The sequence below is a fragment of the Camelus ferus genome, chromosome 1, assembly GCF_009834535.1.
Source record: "Camelus ferus isolate YT-003-E chromosome 1, BCGSAC_Cfer_1.0, whole genome shotgun sequence".
In the NCBI taxonomy this organism is placed as follows: Eukaryota; Metazoa; Chordata; class Mammalia; order Artiodactyla; family Camelidae; genus Camelus; species Camelus ferus.
Genome location: NC_045696.1, coordinates 118718811 through 118740569, shown reverse-complemented (window position 1 = coordinate 118740569; position 21759 = coordinate 118718811). Strand labels below are relative to the sequence as shown.

At 47.0% G+C, this 21759-nt stretch overlaps 1 protein-coding gene across 3 annotated transcripts in view; it reads left to right on the top strand.

Moving 5' to 3' along the window:
• PLCL2 (phospholipase C like 2) overlaps positions 1-21759 on the top strand; it is a 174305-nt gene that overhangs the window by 109711 nt on the left and 42835 nt on the right. For 2 of the 3 annotated variants that reach the window (XR_004323273.1, XM_032488909.1), the window contains exon 3: positions 1750-1953. Coding sequence is in view for 2 of the 3 variants with exons in the window: in XM_032488909.1 (XP_032344800.1) it covers positions 1750-1953 (204 nt within the window). In the remaining variant the exon portion in view is untranslated. Of the gene's footprint in view, positions 1-1749; positions 1954-5627; positions 5684-21759 lie in introns of those variants that run through there. The other variant, XM_032488919.1, reaches the window with a different exon arrangement.

The following is a 21759-nucleotide window of genomic DNA, read 5'->3' as shown; positions in this document are numbered from 1 at the left end:
TCCCAGTGTGTGAGCACTCTGGGCCAGTTTGAGAACAAAAAACCAAAAAGGTAGATACATCTTTTTGTGTATATATATATATGTATCTTTATAACGAGTATGAGCAGAATGCCAGCAGCAAGTAAAATTAAAAGACCTTCCCGTAATAGAGAAATTGCATTTTCTGTTTGTCTCAGAGTAACTGCGTCACAGCAATGTGGAAGGCTGTCCCTATTTCTGAAGGTGATGTGGCTGGTGGACCTCAGCGCTGAGCGGGCCCCGCCTTGCAGTTGCTACTGTGCACATGAAGCCAAGCGTCACCCTCTGGGGCCGCGTGTCTGCACTGACCCCCCACCCCACCCCGGCGTGGTCGAGGGTGCCTGCGGGGCACAGGCACAGGGGCCGGGATGCAGCCGGGAGCAGACAGATGACTCTGGTCGGGGATGGGCAGCGGGAAGGGAAGGGGCAGCAGGTAGCAAGCTGAGAATAAACAAACATGGACAAGTTGGGAAGATGGGGAAGAAATAACAAGGAGGAGCGATGGAGGGGCTGGGGACCCCCTTAGATCTCAATTAAAATTTATTGTTCTAGGCAGTCAACATCCAAGTGATTTGGAACAAAATGATACACATTTTGATGTTTGACACCCCTATTTAAAGCAATATTAATAAAAAGAAAATGGTGAAATTTAAAACTGGTTAGCAGTACTAACTCCAAGAACTGGCGCATCTGAGAGCAGAGGGCACAGGGCTTGGAGGGGGGCATAGATACCCCCACCCCCCGGCTGCCGCGCTTAGCCCAGATCAGGAGCCAGGTGTGCCCGAAGAACTCCTATTTCAGTTAGAATTTACCTGTTATTGTAGCCCAGTGATTAAGAGTATAGGCCTCAGCCTCTGTGGACCTCAGGTAGGATCTTGGCCCCCTTACCTCCCAGCTGTGTGACCTTAGACAGGCCACAGAGGGAAGTCCCAGCTGGGGTTCGGCTTCCTTAAGCACAGCCTGGCTTGTTGGGAGGGTCAGCTGTGGTCACGTGTATTACATATGCCTCAGATGGAGCTGGCCCTTGGTCAGCGCTCAGAGGATGCTGACTCCTGGCATTTTACAGTGTGGGAGGGCCTTCGTTCATGGGTATTTTAATGGCGCACCTCTGGTGATTAGAAAAAGAAGAGCATTGGGAGCAGGAGAAGCAGTGAGGTCCCTGGAGATGGGACTCAGGGAAGGGAAGACCGTGGGTACCCAAGGTCTCCCGTGGGCAGACGTCAGAGTTCCCTTAGCTGTGCAACCAGCAGGCATAAACAGGTGAGAGAGACTCAGGTTTCTGCCTCCCAAATACTCCCCTCCCTTTCGGATGGCTGGCATATTTGATATTTATTTTAAACCTGATTTTTTTTTTCTTAATTGTCACCTTTTTGAATGCAGAAGATTTTTTTTTTTTTTGGTTGTTTGCTCATAATTACATATCAGCCTTAGCACCACTGTGAACTTTGATCTGAAAAGAGGCTTTGCCCTTGGGAAGAATTTAACTTATTTGCATTTTCTGTACCTCTGATAAATTGTCATGACAAATGTCCGTAACTATGTTTGCTTTGGAAAATAGCCATGTTTTCCCCCCCAGATAAGATAATTTTTAGCCACGTCTGTTGTAACACTGCTAATACTGTCGTACCAGGCAGTCCAAGTATAACCCAGTGTATATCAAGTGTAATAATGTCCATGAGAAGTTAGACCCCAGGTGAATTACAGCGCACCTTGTCTCTTCCCACTGAGCAGAATGCGGTGGTGTCCTTCAAGGAGCTGTGTGGCCTCTCGTCTGTGGCCAACCTCATGCAGTGCATGCTGGCCGTGTCTCCCCGCTTCCTGGGACCCGATAACACGCCCCTGGTGGTCCTGAATCTCAGCGAGCAGTATCCCACGATGGAGTTGCAGGGGATCGTCCCTGAGGTTCTGAAGAAGATCGTGACAACTTACGACATAGTGAGTCCCTCTTTGCACTTTTCTGGAGCCTGGGGAGAGGGGGTCTTGGGACAAGAACCCGGACGTGCTTGGGGGCTCCTGCTAAGGTGTGCTTTCCTGTTTCACGCTTCATTTTTCCTGGGTTGTAAAAGTGATTCCTCCAAGTTCTCTGTATTTGAAAGACTTGAGTGTTTCATTGTTGCTGTCTTAGAAAGCAGGATTCAGACCCTTGCCTGAGCTGGATCAAATAGTCATTAGCTTTTCACAGACGTATCTGAACTGATTTCTCCAGCATAGTCTATTTTCCACACGTAGATGATAAAGAATTTTTTTACTCTGTCCCCAGCAATCTGCCATTGATACACTCGTTTTTATTTTGTCTCATTTTTCAAACCGGCAAAGGTGAGAAAGTTAATTTTTTTCTAAAATGTATTTTAAGTACCGTCGGGGGGTGGGGGAGGTGCTCCTGTCACGTGACTCTGCTGTGTGATGCTTTCCTGCCTCACAGCAGCTGCACTGAGATGCCTGTGATTGGTTTGGTTTGGGTGGGGAGGGGGTGTGTAATTAGGTTTATTTATTTATTTTAATGAAGGTACTGGGGATTGAATCCAGGACCTCGTGCATGCTAAGCACGCGCTCTACCACTGAGCTATACCCTCCCCTAGTGCCTGTAATTTGTAATCAGCTTGGCATTAATGAGGTAGCCTCAGGACCCTAGAGTACTACATTTTGCACTGAAGGTATGTCCTGCATTTTCTTAATTGCATCCTGTTCTTGCTGCACGTTTTGATTTATCGTAATCCTAAGGGAGGCGTCAGTGGGTGGACAGCACTTGTTTCCAGCTCACAGTGTACAGGACCCACGGTGAGCACTGGCAGCTCCTCTCCGGCAGGTCAGGGCCAAGGGTGGCGGTGGACAGCCAGTCCCCTCCCAGATGGGCGAGGCAGTCAGCTGTTACCATTCCTGGTGCTCGGAAGTAAGAGGCCCCACCCAGCACCTCCCCACCACACACACACACACACACACACACCAAGGACAAGAGCGAAGACCGCAGAAACATGGGGCTGCTTCTGATGTAGCCCGCTATGGTCTAAGACAAATCAGGATAGGCGTCGTAAACCTTAACAGAAATATCTCTTACTGTTCTATAAACTGATCTGAAAGCTGCAGTTCAGAGGGATTTATACCACTTAAAGGAAAGAAAAAAATGCTTTAGGTCAGCATTTCCCACAGTGTGTGCCGAGGAACCTCGGTTTCCTAGGATGTTAATATGTATCACATGGGAGAAAGGGTTCCATGTTGGAATGATTTACGGAAATACTGGTTTGACCACAATTAATCCGCTGTCTTTACTGCAGGACTGCTCAGGGCCTTTTACGGGCTGGCACAGTGATTTCCCGAAGGGTGATGGAGATCACAAATTGGCTTGGCCATGGGGTACAATTTCCAAAAACCAGAGTTCAGAAGGATTTTTGTTCTTGAGCTTCTTCACTTCTTGGGTGAAGAAATCTCTGGGTGCAGAAGATCTGGAAGCACAAATCAGAAGAATGCAATATCATTTTTGCTGTCTCTCTTTTCCCCAGATTTGAGAAACAGTTGCCGCACGTGTACAAGTTTGAGGCGTGCAGCATGAGGGTTTGATGTCTGTATACTGTGGAATGCTGACCACCATAGGTCCAGCTAACATCTGGCTTCTCATACAGATACAGGTTTTAAAAAAACAAAAGGAAAAAATGTCTCCCTGGGATGAGAGCTCTTAGGCTTTACTCTCTTAACGCCTCCCCGATCCATCAGTCGTCACGTTGTACATTTCGTCTCTGATTTACCTTATCCTAACTGGAAACGTCTGCCTTTGACCACCTCCTTCAGGTCTCCCTTTCTCCACCCTCCACTTCTGGTAACCACAAGTCTGATCTCCTTTTCTAAGAGTTTGATATGTTTTTGTTTCTAAGTTTCCATATGTAAGTGAGATCATACAGTATTTGTCTTTCTCTGACTTACTTGACTTAGCGTAGGATCTTCGAGGTCCATCCATGTTGTCGCAAATGGTAGGATCTCCTCGTTCTTTATGATGGAGTAATATTCCATTATATGTATTTATGCATAGATGTCCATCAGTAGACACTGAGGCTGTTTCCATGTCTTGGCTGTTGTAGACAGTGCTGCTGTGAACACGGGGGTGCAGGTGTCTTTTTGAGTTAGTGTTTTCATTGCCTTTGGATATATTCCCAGAAGGAGAGTTGCTGGATCATATGGTAGTTCTATTTTTAATTTTCTGAGGATCCTCCACGCTGTTTTCCATAGTGGCTGTGCCAATTTACTTTCCCACCTAGAATAATACAGGCTTTTTAAAACAGTGCATCAGTTCGTCCCTTTTAAAAAAGTGGTGCTTGTCCTTTCTCCTGGGTTCCTATGCGGCAGGCACACGCTGTAGCAGGTGTTTATCACTCTCGGCTAGTCCTGGCTTCGAGTTCACGGTGATGTCCAAGAAATAAGGACGGACCATCGGACCGACCCTGCAGGCGGACCTCGGGGGTGGCAGTCGACCTGCAGAAAGGAGGGAGGCGGGGGGGCGAATGTGTGCTGGTGAACATGCGGGAGCGCCGTGCTGGGTGCTGGAGGGGCCGCACAGAGGGGCATGAGGGGTCCTGTCCAGGGAGCCGGCCAGGCTGCTAGGACGGCAGCTGGGGGACCAGACCTGAGCAGCGTGTGCTGAGATTCCTTTGCGGGGGGAAAAGGAAAGATGGGAAAAAGAGGAAAAAGTGAAAAAGTTTGAAAAGCTCTTCCATGCTGTTATTCGGGCTACTTAGTTCCTAACGCTCTATGTTTTATGAGAAGAAGCCAAAAGAAGTAGCTGATGGTTGTAAATGCTTTTGAAATGTAAGCCACAAATAAAATCCTCAGACACTTTGCTGACCTGTGGGGTGAGCAGTGTCTAAGGTGACCCCCCCGTAGGTGTGTCACTGCGCACGCAGGGATGTGTCCTCACGGTGACCTTTTTAAGAGGAGCCTCCTGAGGGTGGGGTGTGGTGCCCCCCGCAGGTGATACCTGGTGGGGGGCTGAGTGCTGGTCTGGGGCAGGAGTGTGGTCGTGGCTGGGGCGACACCGACACTGCCCCCCAATAGCCCCCACAGCATCACTTGGCCCAGGAGGCGCTCGGCATTCCTTGTTCCCCGGACCAGTGAATGATAGCACTCACTACGTAACTCTTGTTTGCATATAACTTTATAATTGTGTTCCTGGAGACATGGTAAGACAACGTATTTGCCAGTTTAAATTTTTGAAATTGTGGAATTAATCTTCCATAATGTTTAATTGAAATAGTGGTGCCTGCTGCATGGTACCCCAGGCTTTATTGATTTGTTCTGTTGTCAATTCCACCTGAGAAACAGAGCCATAAAATATTGAAAATTAAATTCAAATTTTTATAATTTGAATTTTAAACATCATAATATTGCTACGGTGATATTATAACTCTTGTAATGTTTTACAGGCCATGTTTTTAGTGACCTAATGGTTTCTCACCCTGTGACAATTAACTTATTAAGGCTAGCTAATGGAATTGACCAAGTATTGATGGGAAATGTACTAAGGTCTTGGGTAGCCTTGATTTTTGTACTGTTACATTGCACTTAACCCAAAATGAACCTTAGAAATAAGATCCTGTTTCATCTTGTTGACTTCCCATTTATAGTTTGAAGACTCCAAATGAGAAGTTAGTGTGGTTTGAGAAATCCTGCCCCCGCCACAGAAGTCCAGTGTCACTGCTCATTCACATCGCTGAAGCTCGCTCTCCAGTGAGGACAGGACTGTGCAGTCCTAAGAGTGTACAGATGTGTATCTGTGCTCCTGAGATTGGAATTGCTTTTCTGTGTCTGAACTCTTATTACTAAACTAGTGCATCAGACACTTGCCAGTGTCCTTGTGGGAAAGGAGGCTGCAGGGGAGGGGTTGGCCATGGGAACATGGACATCGTGGAAGCCAGTATAGAGACCAGGAAAGAGTGCCCTGCTCAGGGCGGCCACCCAGCCCGGTTTTCCTGGGAAAGACCCTGCTGATACACCTGCTGTCCCAGCGGGACCAATGCTTCAGTGTGTCCCTGTTTAGGTGATTAGTTGTATGGCCACCCTGCCCATGGCCCCTGGATTGTCCTGGTGGTGCTTGTGATTACCAGCAGGTCTTCAAAGCTGCCCGGGTGGTGGTTTTTCCCCCGTTGGTGGTTCCTCCTTGGATCCTGGAAGTGGGGAGTTTTGAGCCTGGGACCTACCTAGCTCAGGAGGCGGCTGTCAAACCATTCAGGAACAGAGGAGAAAGAGGGTACAGACACCTTCTTAGACGAGGCAGACGGGTAGAATAGGGGCGGGGTGTGCAGAGTGGGATTGGCTGTGCGTGGTCAGACACGTGAGGCTTTCCTTCCCTTGAGGTGTTCACCGTTCAGTGGAAGAGATGACATGTGTCCATAGGCAGTGAGGCGACAGAGAGCTGTCTTGAAATAATGTGAACACATGATTTGAATGTTCATGGGAGAGAATGGTCAGTTTCAAGGTTAAGAAACCCTGGCCTTTGAGCTAGACCTTTAAGGAGGAGTCGGAGTCAGCAGGCAAGTACGAGAAGGAGACTGTCACAGGCTGGGTTCTCAGAAATGAGAAGCACGTATCCTGGGAAACGGAAGTGTGGCCCGTGGGAGTTCTTGCACCGTTGCTCAGCAGCGAAGGGCTGGACTCAGGATGAGGCACTGTGGACTGCAGGAGGGCTAGGGTGAAGGAGACTCAGGCAGCTGAGTGCCTTGATTTTGCAGATGAGAACACAGAAACCCTGTGGTCCCTCACACTAGTGGCAGAACCAGGTTTAGAGCCCGACTAGTCTCTTTGTCTAGTCTTTTTTTCTGTGATCAGGTCAGGAAAACTAGGCACACGCGGTAGGTGGATGGATGATCAAATCCAATAACAACAACCTGAAGGTGTTCAGGTGGGGCTCTCGAAGTCATAGGTACCTTATTTGTGATTCTCACTCCTCTTAAAGGTAGAGAAGAATTCATTTTGCATAGTTTGGTGTCTATTAAAAGGCAGGTTCAATGAGCTTAAGGAGGATTGTATTCAGTAGATCAGATGCCACTCAAAGAAGTCTGACTGTGAGTCCCTGAACATATCTTTCATGTGATTGCTTGAGAAAACAGAACATTTAAATATTATACTTAAAATGTGTGTGAATGGACTTGAATGCATCCACTGGTGAGAATCAGAACGACTGAGCTTGCTGTCTCATGTAGTTAAAGGCTGGGTCGGAGAACATAAGGACTGTGTAGCCTGAGTCAGAGAGAGTCTAGTGAGGAAGTGGTTTCTCTGCACAACACACGACGCTCCTGAGTGGACGTGCCAGGCGTTCCAGCACCATCTCCCCTCTCCCATCCACGCAGGGGATCTCAGTCATTATCTTTTTAAACTAAAGCTTTCACCATCCCCCCCCCCCTTTTTTTTTTTATTGAAGGATAGTCAGTTTACAATGTTGCATCAGTTTCTGGTGTATAGCATAATGTTTCATTCATACATATACACACATTCCTTTTCATAATCTTTTTCATTACAGGCCATTACAAGATATTGAATATAGTTCCCTGTGCTGTACAGTAGGACCTTGTTGTTTATCTAGTTTATGTATAGTAGTTACTATGTATATAATTAGTAGTCTATTTTATATATAGTATATCTGCAAATCCCAAAGTCCCAGTTTATCCCTTCCCCCCCTCTTTGTCCCCTGGTAACCATAAATTTGTTTTCTATGTCTGTGAGTCCTTTAATGTTGATGAAAGTAATAATTCAGCTCTCTAGTTACCTTCGTTTATTAGTTTCAGATTTACCATCTGCTTGAGGCTTAAATTTTTTAAAAAATTTATGAGGTCTGTGCTAACACCTAGAGACCGAGAAGTCAGCATTCTTCCTCTACAGAGAGAACACACTGGGCGTTTAAATGTCCTATGAGGTGTTACATAAAGAGAAAGCTCTCTGTAGGATTCTTTCACTGGACTTTGAGGATGTTATTTTAAGTGAAATGAGCCGGACGTGGAAAGACACGTACCTCGTGGTTCCACTCATATGAGGATCTGAAATAGTTGGGTTCTTAAAATCAGAGACAAGGTTGGGAGTTACCAGGGGCGGGAAGGAGGGAGAAATGGGGAGTTAGTAACCAGCAGGCGGAAGGTTTCAGATGAGCGAGATGAACTAGCTCTCAAGATCTGTGTACAGCCTGGCCCCTACACCCAACAGTGATGTGCTGTACACTTAACACCCGTTGAGAGGGCGGATCTCATGTCAAGTGTTCTGATCCCAATGAACATTCTGTAAAGAAAGAAAAGTTTTGCCTTGATTTTGCTGCAGTTTCTCTGCAGTACGGAATATGCCGCAGTCATTGTAATTAAGTTGAGGACGAAGTTGCAGGGGAGGAAAAGGAGAGAAGAGCGAAAAGTCAAGGAAATGATGCCCCACCCCGTTGCAGGCAGCCTGGTAGCTCCCAGACGGGGCAGCGGACTCTCGGCCGCACCTGCTGGCTCAGACATTATCCCGGAATTCATTCTTGTCCCTGCGCTTCCTTTGTCTCTACTTTCTATCTGAAATGAATTTGTTTCGATCCTTTACAGCTTCACAAAAATCTCGATTCTAATTGCCTTCACACTTAATCAAGAAAGCGTGCCCTGGGGAAGCCATTTATCCAGTAGAGAGCAGTGTTTTTTAGTGTGTAAAAAAAAAAAAAAAAAGGAACGAGATGCTCTGTCTAGGAGGATGTTATTTGCTCTCTGTGAATATTTTTATATGCGTTCTGAAGTGGTCCCTTCTAACTCAGAACTTTCGTTCTTAAACAAAACATGGTTCTTTAAATAAAACATGTGAGAGGAAGATTTTCTTACACAGACATGCTGGCAGGTCGGCATGCAGCGTCCGGAGTATCTGCTGCATGTCGTCGGTGTGGTTGCATGTGTTTGGTCTGGCCGCTGCTTGATGCAGGGAAGAGATGGATCACACTTCATCATTAATGGGGTCTGCCCGTCTGGACCAAGGCAGAGATGGTCTGTAATAAGGTTACTGTTGGAATATATGTGTGTATTTGCTTAACTGGGACATTGTGCTGTGCATCAGAAATTGACACATTGTAACTGACTGTACTTCAATAATAATAAAAAAATAAGTTTATTGATTCCTCGTCTCCTCTGTGGCTCCTTTTTTCACCCTTCTGCCTCAGAACTTCACACTAAAAGCATCTTTTAATTGGAAGGGTCAACTTTCCCAGCTCGTACAGGGAGGTCCAGCCAGTGACGTCTCCAAAAGCAGTTGCCCAGGAATCACTGAAGCCATGTAGCTGACCCACCTCAGGACGACTGCCAAGCCAGCAGGAAGGAAAGAGAGGTGTTTAAAGGATAGAATGTGATTACAGCATCACCCGTGTCATCTGTTCAGATGGAGAGGCTGCCACTCGGCTGTTAGAAGCAGAGAGGTCGGGAAAGTGTAGGGAGACAGGGCTTCAAGGTGCACGTGGCGGTGATGACACCACTCTGCTTCTCATCCTTGGTCTACATGTCTCCGTGGAAACCATCAAGGAACACGTGTTTAGAAGTACTCTTACACACACACACACCAGACACTGAGCGCTCAGTTGGCACAGAGTAAGTAGCATGTTAGGGGCCGACAGTCCCCTTGGAAGAGCCTTCATCTCACAGCAGTTGGTCCCCTCAGATGGAATTTGATGCTCAGCTCCCAGGTCTCGGGGACGACCGAGACGCAGAGCTTCATGGAGTTCCCCACGTCGCCATGTGCTGTCTTCCGATGAGAAACAGTAAAGGATATTAAGCCAGCCACTGTGTCAGCTGATCTGCTAACCGTCTGATTTAAAACTCCCGAGTGGGCCAGGGAGTGACGGAGGTGCTCTCCAGAACCTGGAGCCCACTGTTGGCATCATGGCTTCAGTTCTGGGACAATTTCATTTGGACCAGGCCACCTGGGGAGCTGTTCTGGGGTTCATGGCTCGGGGCCATGCAGGTTTGGTGGGGTTACCACTGTCTGACTCTCCATTAGAGCCTTTCTATGGCTCCTTAAGGGGGCAGAACGAGATTGCTCATTTTTCAAACACTTTATATCACTGAATCTGGTAGGCTATGTCCAAAATATGTCTGAAACCTTAAGCTTCAGAAAAAGTTAAGGAACTTCTTTTTAAACCTCTGCTTTACGCAGGAAGCACACCACTCCACTTTTGATAAAACTGAGATCATTGAAGTGCTGCAGTCTTTTTTCTTCCCAGGCAAGACAGAGGAACTGTCTCCTCTGTTCCCACCAAATTCTGCTATGAATATTGGATTCTGCTCCTGTATAATTCCTTCAGAGTTTATTTTTGATACATGTGCTTCTCAACTAGAATTCATTCCCTTTATGTTTCTTCAGTGGCTAAAGGCACCTCCTTAAGTCATTTGCTGAGTTCTTCTTCCCATTGAGGACTCTACAGGACATTTTTAAAAGCACTGTGTACATATTTAAAATCCTGCACATTCTCATCAATAATAGAAACAGTTCCTTTGGTTGGTCACTGCGTGCACCGGCAGCTTGTCAAAGCTGGGAGAAGTGTTTGGCTTCCTTGTCCTGGTTTATTCAGCCAACTTTCTATCCCTGTTAGACTTTTTTTCCTTCTTCTTTCTTCTTTTTTTTTAATTGAAGTATACTCAGTTACAGTGTGTCAATTTCTGGTGTACAGCATCATGTCCCAGTCATGCAGATACATACATATGTTCGTTTTCATGTTTTTTCATTGTAGGTTCCTACAAGATACTGAATACAGTTCCCTGTGCTGTACAGAAGGACTTTGTTGTTTATCTGTTTTATATAGTAGTTAGCATTTGCAAATACCAAACTCCCAGTTTATCCCTTTCTCCCCGGGTAGTGATGAGTTTGTTTACTATGTCTGTGAGTCTGTTTCTGTTGATGAGATCATTAGTGTCATCTTTTTTCTTTTTTCTTTTCTCAGGTTCCACATAAAAGTGATACCATATGGTATTTTTCTTTCTCTTTCTGGCTTACTTCATTTAGTATAATGATCTCCAGGTCCATCCATGTTGCTGCAAATGGAATTATTTTATTCTTGTTTATGGCTGAGTAATATTCCATTGTATAAATATACAACCCATTAGACTTTGAATAAATGCAATTTGAGTGACAGCAGCAGTGCTGGCCTGTCGTGGGGCAGAGTTTGAGTTCAGACTGTACAGAGGGGGGTCTCAGAAAGGGAGGGAAATGTAGCTTTCCCAACCCTCTTAGGGGCGGGTGGGTGTCCCTCAATTTTAGTTCAGTTCGGTAAAAGTGATCTGTTGCCTTCATTCACATTGTCCATTTTGGACTGTGATTGCTTGGCTCTTTAGGACACCCCCCACACACACACACATGGAGGCTGGTCCTTGCAGAAGAGGAGTTTCCTCGCTCCATCTCCCGTCCCAAGGGCTGCAGGAGGCGGGCTCCAGTGTTCCCCTTGCTGCCCTTTCCCTCCTCCATCCTTGGGGTGCAGACCCCATGCAGCCTTGGCTGGTGGAGGGACAGTCTCATCGACCCTAGGGATGACACTGTGGGATCTGTCTGGGTTGTTTCTTGATATGTTAAAATCATTTAGAAAGTCGTTTCTCCTTGACAAATCCTGCCTTTCCAGCCGGTCCTGTTGGTGGGAACCCAAAGGAGAATCTAATTTGACCTTTAAAACTGAGAAGTGTCTTTGTTTCTACAGGGTATCTGCTCGTCACCCAGGCTCTGAAAGTCACTGTTTGAGTAGGCGGAAAGCCCCCAGGGCAAAATGATTTATAAACTGTGGAGATGGATCTGGGAAAGAAGCCCCTTTACCCGACCCCCATCACACCTCCATGACTGCCTCCCCACCCAGCTTGCTGCCTCCCCTCCCCACTGCCCTTCCCCCCGGATGCCCAGAGAGACTGGCTTCTCAGATACCACCCGGTGGAGGACCTGGGTGTTGCAGGGAGGAGCCAGAAGGTAGAGATAGAAGTGCAATGTGACAGCTTTAAGGACTAGGGACTACATTACTGATCATCACGAGAAATGGAGCCAAATTGCTCTCTGTTACTTTGACTGTTGTTGCTGGTGAATAACTTTCTTCTTAGAGCACCTTGGGAAAGTGGCCTCCCTTTGATAGTATCAGGATTGATGAAGAATTTATGTTAAGCCTAATAATTGCCAAGAGAGGGAAAAAGGGGGAAATGACTTTAGGGACATGTACCTCGTGTATATGCGTGTGTGGCGCGCGCGTGTGTGTGTGTATGTGTGTATTCTTCTAGCAACTGAAGTTTTCCAGAATCAGATTTTTTTTTAATGGAAATACTGTGGATTGAATTTAGGACCTTGTGTGTGCTAAGCAGGCACCCTACCGTGAAGCCGTACCCTTCACCCAGAATCAGAATTTTTGATTTGCTATTGAAACATGCATCAAACACTATTAATAATATACGGCCCTTTCTTAAAGAAAACGTCTTTACTGCATCCAGAGTTTGTTTGCCGTCTTGAAGTTTGTACTGACTGGCCATGGTATCTACAGCGTGGTGTTCTCTCTGCAGCTAGTTTGGTGGTGGCTGTGATTGTCCTCTGTTGTCAAAACCCTTTTCAAAACAGAAAAGTGATGATCAAAGACACAAAGGATTTAATTGGCTTTCAGTGTGTGATCATTTGTGCATCTTCCCGCAGCTGGTGAGTTCCAAAGCCTTTCAGGTTCACAAAAGTGAAGACTGGCTGACCTGGAACCTGCCGCCCCAAGCTCGCTGATGGTTCCGCCTGCTCCCTGGCTTGTGTCGGGGCCCTCTGGCTGGCGCGGACCGTGGTCCCAGAGGGGAGCCGTGTCTCTCCTTGGCCCTCCAACCTGCGCTGCTGGTGCAGAGGAATCCGTGTGTTCCTCTCTTGTCACCATAGGCTTGCAGAGTCCTGGGACAGAGGCCTTGGAGCGCCGAGCACCCTCTGGGCTCCACTGCACTGGAGGGCCCAGGGAATGCACCTTCACTGTTTAACAGTTTCCCTGAGGCAGCCGTTTCTGACCAGGTGGGGAATTGGGGGTGGTTCTTCTCATCCCAGAATCCAGATCATTCTCCACCCCACCTGGGCAGGTGGCTGCCTCGGGCACCTGAGCCTCTGGTTGGCCCTGCCGTCCAGCTCCATGTGGGGTGCAGAACACTCTCCAGCGAGGTAAAGGGGGTATTTTGCCTGCACGATTATTTTAGCTTCAGCGTGCTGGCTGCAATTAACCAGGAAGAGTTACACACAGGAACTTTTTTCCAGCAGTATTTTTCTTTTGTCAAAGATTCATCATAAAGATGAATTGTTTAATATTTTGTTGTGTCCCGTTGTTGCTGGGATCCCGGTTAGAGTTTAGAAAGGAGGTAAGTTGCAGTCATAACAGACTTGTATTGTTTAGCGTTACCTGGACGTTCGGCTATCATTCCCTGACTTTGGAAAGGCAAGACCCACTCGTTCATCAGAAGTTAAAAACTGATTGACTGACAACCATCCTTGTGTTGTTTAGAGCAACATATGCTTTTCTATTGAGAAATTCAGTGGTGTTGCAAGTCCTATTTGGAGCTGAGTTGGAAAGATGGAATACCTCTGGAAAATTGTCAGGGGTGACACAGAGATGTGTTTGCAGATGCAGTCATGGGCACCCCTATTTTTGCAGAAACGTACCATTTGGACGTGCAATCACATTTTAGAAGACAGCTTTCTTTCTAAGAAGTAGGATAATCTGGATGGAATCTGCTCCATAAAAATGAAGCTATCCACATAATCAGTTTATTGAAAAAATCACACCTTTCGGAACTTTTTTGAGGGCTGAATGTAATTGTTGACACTTCCGTGGGCCACCTTTTGGCATCAGTTGTTGGCAGTAGGGCGCACTCATTTCTGACCTCTCTTTATCTGTTATGTCCCTAGTTGTGACCTGGAAAAAAATGTTTTTAAGGTGTTTTTCCACAATCTCTTTAACAATGATGTAGCAGTAATTTTTCTCTGCAGCTCGAGGTACTCCTGTCAGTCACATTTAGCACTTTATAAGCTTTCAGCCTATATTTCATTGATACATTACACTTGACCTCATGTTTATAAGAGAAATAAAACTCCACACTGCTGGTGGATTCATTATTTCTTGTTTTTGTGTGGGGACCAGGACTCGCCCTCCGCCTCACCAAACTGCTCCACTCGGCACGTGTCTGGTGGTGACTCCCCGCCACACACATTCACTGCCTTGTCGTGGGGGCTGCAGGGACTGTCACTTCTCATTCTGTTTCAACAGCTCTTGCTTTCCATTCTGTTCACTTATGTTCCCCCGGATTGCTGTGAAATAATTAATGTCACTCACCCCACTAAAATAGCCACCTCTGACACCAGAAATCTGATTGTACTACCAGATGGAATTTATCAGGAGTAAAAATAGCACTTAATCATGGTTTCAAAGTCTTTTCTAACTTAATTAAGGCAGTTCAAATTCTGAACCATAAGAAAATTACTCTTGCAGTAAACTCAGGGGGTGGACAATATGGTGTGTTAAAAGTTAAGTTTAACGCTACAAGCTTAATTATCAATTAACTTAAAAATAACACATTAAGTAGTTTAAAACATTTATTCCCTGCTATGTTTAGTATTAGTCAGATCTTTAGGGCTAAATGTTACAGATTTTTATGTGGAGATTTTATGTAGGAGATCCTTTGTCTACTTATGGAAATCTTCAAGTATTTTCTTTGAAATCAGTGTTGATTATTCTGGTTTTCTTTACAGTTGGTATGCTCCCACACCAGAGAGTGATCAAATGGAGTTACACCATCATTTATGTCATTATATGTCACAAAATAATTGTAGCTTTAAATAATCACTTATCTGGTGCCAAAAGCAAAAAACAAACAAACAAAAACTCTTTGTGAAGAGAAATGGCTACTTTGAGTATTTTGCTAAATATAGCCAGGATGGCAGTGACTAATTTTTAGTTGATTTCCTAAAACTAAGCTCTAGCTTTGTTACAAATCTGTGAAAGTCTTTGACCAGTGTTACAGTGGTCTGTAGCCAAATTTTTCCTTTGTTTACATATGTTATGACGTGTTTATCCTTTTAAAATATGAGCCGCACTTGCTTTTTGATGTTCTCTTCAAAACACGCATGTCACGCATCAAACTGTATTCTCTCGAATACTTTTAGTCTAGTATCACCAAATGACAAATCACATGACGTTTCAGAGCAGGGGCCGGAGTGCTGGCCTGTGGGCCGATCTGGTACCGTCTGCTTTTGTAGGGGCTGCAGGCTAAGAGTGGTTGAAAAAACTCAAAATTCGTGACATGTAAAAATTGTATGAAAATCAAGCCTTGGTATCCCTAATGAAAATTTAATAGCGCACATCCATTAAGTGTCCTCCGTGACTGCCCTCCCACTGTCACAGCAGGGACGAGTGGCAGCCTAAGATATTTACTGTCTGTCTGCTCCTTTATAGGAAAAGTTTGCCAACCCTGCAAAAAGAGGAAAAAGTCCTTAGGGCGTTTTGATGCACTGGTTTCCAGATTCACTTTGGCCGGCTTAAATCATGGCTTTAAAGGTTTTCTTCCTTTGCTTATTTTTTTTTTTTAAATGCATTTAACTCAGTGCATTTTGAATTTTGATCCATCATGCTACTCACTAACCCCGTAGGAGGCGGGAGCTGTCCTCGCCCTGGGACTCCCGTCCTGGAAGAGGCAGTGAACCCCTAAAGCAGTAAAATCACTCGTTGGTGTTTGATGGTCAGAACTAGAAACACTAGAGGCGGGAACTGGGAAGAGGAAAGCCTACAAAAATTAAAGTCTGCTCTGATCTCTTACAGGGCTCATGAGGAAAGCATGCTATTTCAGCAGAAAATGGGGATAGTCGACCAGAATTGTGTGTTGTACTGCACTAAAATTTGTAACTAACTTACTACACACACATTTAGCGGGATACGTAATCACGATGGTGCTGCTCAGTGATGAGGCATTGAAACAGCCCGAGAGCCGCTAAGAGTTGGGTTTCACCAGTGCTCCTTTCCTCAGTCAAATCAAGCATCTCTTGTTAGGCGAGGTGAGGGTGGAGCAGAGAACGGGGAATTGGGTGGAGCCGGTGGTGGAGGAAGGGTGAGCTCCTTTTCTGAAAACCCCTGTTTCCTGTCACCCTCCCGGAAGGCAGGGAGGAGGACTTTCTCTCAAATTACGCAATTATGCAATCTGGGCAGGCCAGCTTCTGTTTAAAGCCGGCTCCTAAGGGAAGGGATTAATTACATTAGAAAGGGTTCTGGAGGTGGAGGCCCTCGCCCATGGGGTAGTGAGGGTCACTGCTCTTCTTTGTGCTCTCTGTTTCCTTCTTGCCTGTCCCAACTTGGGACGACACCTGCCTTGGTTTGATCCCCTTTTCTAAGGCCTCTCCCCCCCCCCCCCAGGTCTGAGCCCCACGATGTAGACGACGACGTGCGTCTCGCTGACCACAGTGTTGTCACGTCAGAGCCTGCCACGGGGCCGGCTCTCACAATGTGAAGGAAGGAGGGAAAGTGACCCTGGTCTGGGGGACACAGATACCAGGTGTCCTTCCTGCTCTGCGGTGATGTCCCGGGGTGCCCGCCTTCCCCTGGACTTGGCTGATTCTCCTGTGCACCGGAAGCCTTCTTTGGACGGGTTAGGTTTGGGGCTGGCAAGGGCTGGAGGCCGGAGCGGCTGTCCTTCCAGTCTCAGTACCAGAGGGTGGCCCCCGGGTCCGTCCTGGGGCGGTGAGTGGTGCCTGTGCTGGTCCAGGGGGTGGAGGCGGACTGGGGTTCCTGGGCAGCTCCGGATGCCCGTGGGAGGGGCGGGGCCGGAGGCGGGAGGCCAGGCCTAGACCAGGCGGGAGGAAGGAAGGCAGGAGGCTCCCAGGTGCCCGGACCATTTGCCTCTTGTTCACATCCTCGAAGTGCCCCCTACACTTTACCTGGAGGATTCTTTGCTTTGACTGATAATGCATGACTTGAAGATTCATGAGTCCTAACAAGAAAATAGGGCAAAGTTGAGGAGTTGGGGGGAGAGGCGGCCAGACAGGAGTGCAGCCTGATTCAGCGCGGCCCCTGAGACAAGAGCGTTGCTCATGTGTGTATATATGGGTGTGACTTCCCGGAGTGTGCTCAGGAGTCCAGTGCCACGGGAGCTCATAGGTGGGCATGGGCTCCTGGTGGGCCAAGCAGGAGGGCCTGGGTGCCAGATGGCCCCCTTCCCTCAGCCATCACCCCCCTCGTCTTTAACACTCACAGGACCACACTCCTGCGCTCCCCGCGGAAGAAACCGTGACCCTCACTCACCCACAGCATCCACCGGCCATGCGTCGACCTTGGGAAATCTTTGTCCCGGTACTTTCTCACCTGCCATCATGAGCTGACTCCCAGGGTGACAGATGTGCCCTGGTGTGTTTCACACAGCTGTGGGTTCATGCAGACCCGTGCAGGTGTGCCTGGGTGTGAACACGTGTGCACAATAGCATTCTTGTACAGAGATGCTGGGACTAGCAGTTGGGGGATGGAGAAGGAAACTGCACCCTGGGAAGCAGGTGGTGGTGTTTTCGGGGGGGCAGTGCTGGCACAGAACGTAAGCTCAGAGGATGAATGAAAGTCCCTGCTCTAGTGCCTTCTCTGTGACTGGGGCACCTCTGTTTCTTCATCCGTGGGACGGGCAGAGAGTCTCATCCCCACAGAAGGGAAGAGATTGCGCGTAACTGGCCCAGAACATAGTACATGCTCAGCAAACGGTGGCCCTTATCATGTCAGTATGCATTTTCAAAGGCTAGAGACGTGCAGCTGGTGGTGCTGCCAGACCTCTCTGCGTGTACTTTTACCACCACTCGCACTTGAGAGCAGCCGCTTTGCTGTATGTGGGGACGCGGTTACTCCGTTTCATAAAGGCAGGTTGAACCGTACAGAGTGAAAAGCAGGTCAGGTTTCTCGCCACCTTGCTAGGGGAGTTGCCTCTGCCCGGAAAGGGGAAGGAGCAGGTGAGTCCTGTGGTCAACACCAGGAAGGATGCCCGGGCTTGTACCGTAAACACTGGAGTAGCTGGTCCAGTGATTCTTGCCCGCCCCGCCGGCTCTGCGGCCCAGGGGACTGCATACACCTCGCTGTGCTCAAAAACACTGCTCTTCGTTACGGAGACGCCTCCAGTTGCTTTTCTCTGTTCACTAACATCTGTACTTAGTTATCACAGACCTGCGAGGAACTAATGCTCGCTTACAGTAAGACTATGATTGAATTACCTTCTGTTAATTAGGAGTTTCCAAATCACCTTGTTCCCCTTGGAGAAAAGCCTTGATACGAGTAGACGGAAATAAAAGTGGTGCTATCTTTAATCCAAATTGTATCTTTTGAAATTTAATTAATTTAGTAATAAAAGTTTTTAAATGAGCATGTCGGAACTCTAAATGGTCCTTGGTGGCTTGAAAGAGTTAGTGTAGCATCCAGAACTTGCTAACACTGTCTCTCCGGAAGTAAGTTGCCCACAGAATAGTTGTCTTTACTGAGCTCTCCTTTCCTCCTGCAGGGATCGCGTGGGCTGGGTTTTAAACCATTCTCATCAGTTCTTTGGAGACCCTCCCCTCCCTCCAAGATGTAGCTTCTGAACTGTCTCTAACACTGTCAGGACCGGGGGAGGATATAGCTCAAGTGGTAGAGCACATGCTTAGCATACACAGGGTCCTGGGTCCCATCCCCAGTGCCACCTCTAAAAATAAATAAGTAACCCTGATTACCTCCCCCCAAAACCTTAAAACTGTCAAGACCAAGGGAGTCACAGCAGTGCCCTGGCCCTGCCTTCTCTCTTTCCAGGCATTTACTAGAGGCAGAAGCCAGTGGCCGGCCGCAGACTCTATCCCCACCAGGCCGCCCCAGCTCCCCCAAGCCTAGTCCTTCCCCAGCTGCTCGGTCCCTCACTAGCTCACATCCCTTCCTGCTCTGCTGACCAGAGAGGGGCTTTGAGCACAAGGTGAGCTTACATTTCTTGCTGTCTGAGGTGGTCTAAGGCTGTCGCATAAGCATCTCGTGATCATAGTGTTAGAAAACTGGAGAGGCGCTGGACAGTGTTGAGGCAGTGTGACCAAAGGCCCCTTAGAGGAGGGGTTTGTGTGTGCGCATCCTGGGGGCAACCACGTGCAGAACGGTTCATCGCGCGCTGTAAGGTAGCCTGTTCGGTGTGCGAATGTTGCAGAAGGCTTCCCACCGTGATCACGGACAAAGTGACATAGAGCACACTGTGTTCTTTTCTGACGGGACTTCCGATCACGTGAGATCAATCATACAATGGAGAAAAGAAAATAAAGAGTTTGGTCTGTATAGCACAGGAAACTATGCTCAATATCTTGTAATAACCTTTAGTGGAAAAGAATATGAAAATGAATATATGCATGTATATGCAAGACTGGGACATTGTGCTGTGCACCAGAGACTGACACGTTGTCACCAACTGTACTTCAATTTAAAAAAAAAAAATGAGGATTGTTATGATTTGCGTGCATGTGAACTTACTGTAGACGTGCTCGCCATGCAGAGAAGTACAGCATGATACGTGATTCGTGAACCGGTAGGAAATGCTATACAGTCTTTCTGGATAGTTTTATCACTGCGAGGGGGGTTCCTTTTTAGGGTAGTTTAGGTCCTGTTTTGTTGCTCAATCTTCAGCAATTTTTGTTTTCTCGCTGAATGTGGTGTTGCTTGGGGGAACAGAAACAATACAAGATCAAAACCAAAATTTCTTTGCAGCTTTCTGAAATTCTGTGTACTTCCTGAAACTAAAACTATTCAGAAATTTGAAAACTTTGCCAACGGTTTACAGTCTGTCCATCATTCATCTCTTGGTTTATTGAAACTCTCGGCTTTTCCAGACCCCTTTTCTGTTTCCCCCGGCTGCTCTGCGCTACACAGCTTGGGAACACCTGGAGACGTCTGGTAACGCTAAGTCTCAATTAATCTAGAAATGTGAGTGAATTCCTTTCACATAAAAGTTTGATTGTGGCTTTATAGTTTATTCACTTGTCTGCATAAAATAAAACTTTCCTATCTGATTTAAAAGATGGTTTTGGATAAATCACATTTATCCAAATGGCCCATTCTCTGTTTGAATTCCTCTAAGCTCTGGCTCTGTGATTTTTGTCTTTTTTTTTTTTTTTTTCCTTTCTTTTATTCCTCTATATAGTGCTGCTTCCCCCACCTCAAGTTCCTCTTTTTGGTTTTTTCTCTCATCTTTGCTCTTTTCTCCTCTCCTCCAGCCCAGCAAATGTGTATTACTAAGGACTTCTAGTGGCTAACACTGGAAGTACCCCTCAGAAACACCCCGAGCGGACACTGGGCACCAAAGCAACTGGTAGAAAATGAGAACCTAGGGCAATAATTGGGTTGTTTTAACTACATGGTACAATTTATTTCCGTGAGTTTTATGCTGGATCTAAATGGTTATTTAGGCACATATAGGCAAAACCTGTGTTACCCTGTGGAAAACAAGCATCATGTCTCTTTGCATTTATATGTACATGGTGGTTCACCTCTGGAACTACAGCTTAAATAAAACTTGAAGATTGGGCTGTGAGATGCAGCCCTTTCTAAGCGTGACTGTGGTTATGTATTGATTTAGAGCGAGGAGCGGTGGGTGGAGATGGTGATCATGACACGTGGTAGAGGGGGCTTTCATTGTGTGAAAATTCTGCTAGATCCTTGCCGAGGAGACGGGAAGTTACCTTCCAGGGTCTGATCTGAAACGTGGTGCATGAGAGTACGGTAGCGGTGCTTAGATAAAAGTTAAGTAACAGGAGGGCCACGTTCCTCACCCCTGAGGTACGTACAGTCCTGGCTCTGCTGTGAACTTTGTGACAAGTTAGAGCATGTTGGAAAGCTGGAGAATTCTTGGCTTCCTGAATGTGGACCCTCGGTCAGTCCTACGTCATAATTTGCTCCAGATTTGTACAGCACTCGGCATCTCTCCTCTGGCAAGAAATGATGGTGAAAATTGTTGAGCACAGGGTCGAGGCTGGCTTATGTGATACTAGAAACATCCTTAGGTTGAGTATGATAGATACAGAGAGTTTAACTGTAGTCCGCAATGCGATTGCATAGATTTTGAAATACTCTCCCTTTTATAGTCAGTTCTGCTAGAACGTTTGTATTGAAAATGCGAATTTATTTGAATATGATTGACACATTAGGGAACAGTTTTTACCCTCAGGTGAATTTCATGTTTGCTTGTGCACAGTTTTGACCACGGGAGACACTTGTAAGCCCAGAGCACTGCACCTGGGTGAACAGAACAGACACACACCCCTCCAACCTTGGCCGCCTCATTCTCCGAGTATGTCCTGACCCACCCCACCCCCACCTCTCAGGTCCAACCTTTCATCAGCTGTAGACCCCCTCCCTCCACCTCTTCTGGGGAACTCACAGGCTGCAGCCCTCCGAGCCCCCTTCCGCAAGACCCTCCAGTCTTTTCCAGGGTCCAGTGCCACATGCCACATTCGCCGTAGCACTGGGCGTTCCTTACCTAACCTGACATGCACGGGGCCGTGCTAGCACTTGCGTTCTGTCCCTGCTTTTTTTTTTAATGTGTCACTGCAGAATTTCTGAGTGTGATGCCCCGAACCCCACTTCCGCCACAAACCTTGTGTTTTCCCTGGTGCAGTGGTTTTTTAGGAGCAGCTAAAAATGTGTCATATGTCCCACCATAGCAGAACCTTCGGGACTGGAGCTTTGTCCAGAATCACCAGATGACCGAGGCCAAGCCCCTAATACTGTGGACCTTCCAGAAAGTCTCCTCACACACCTGGAAAGGT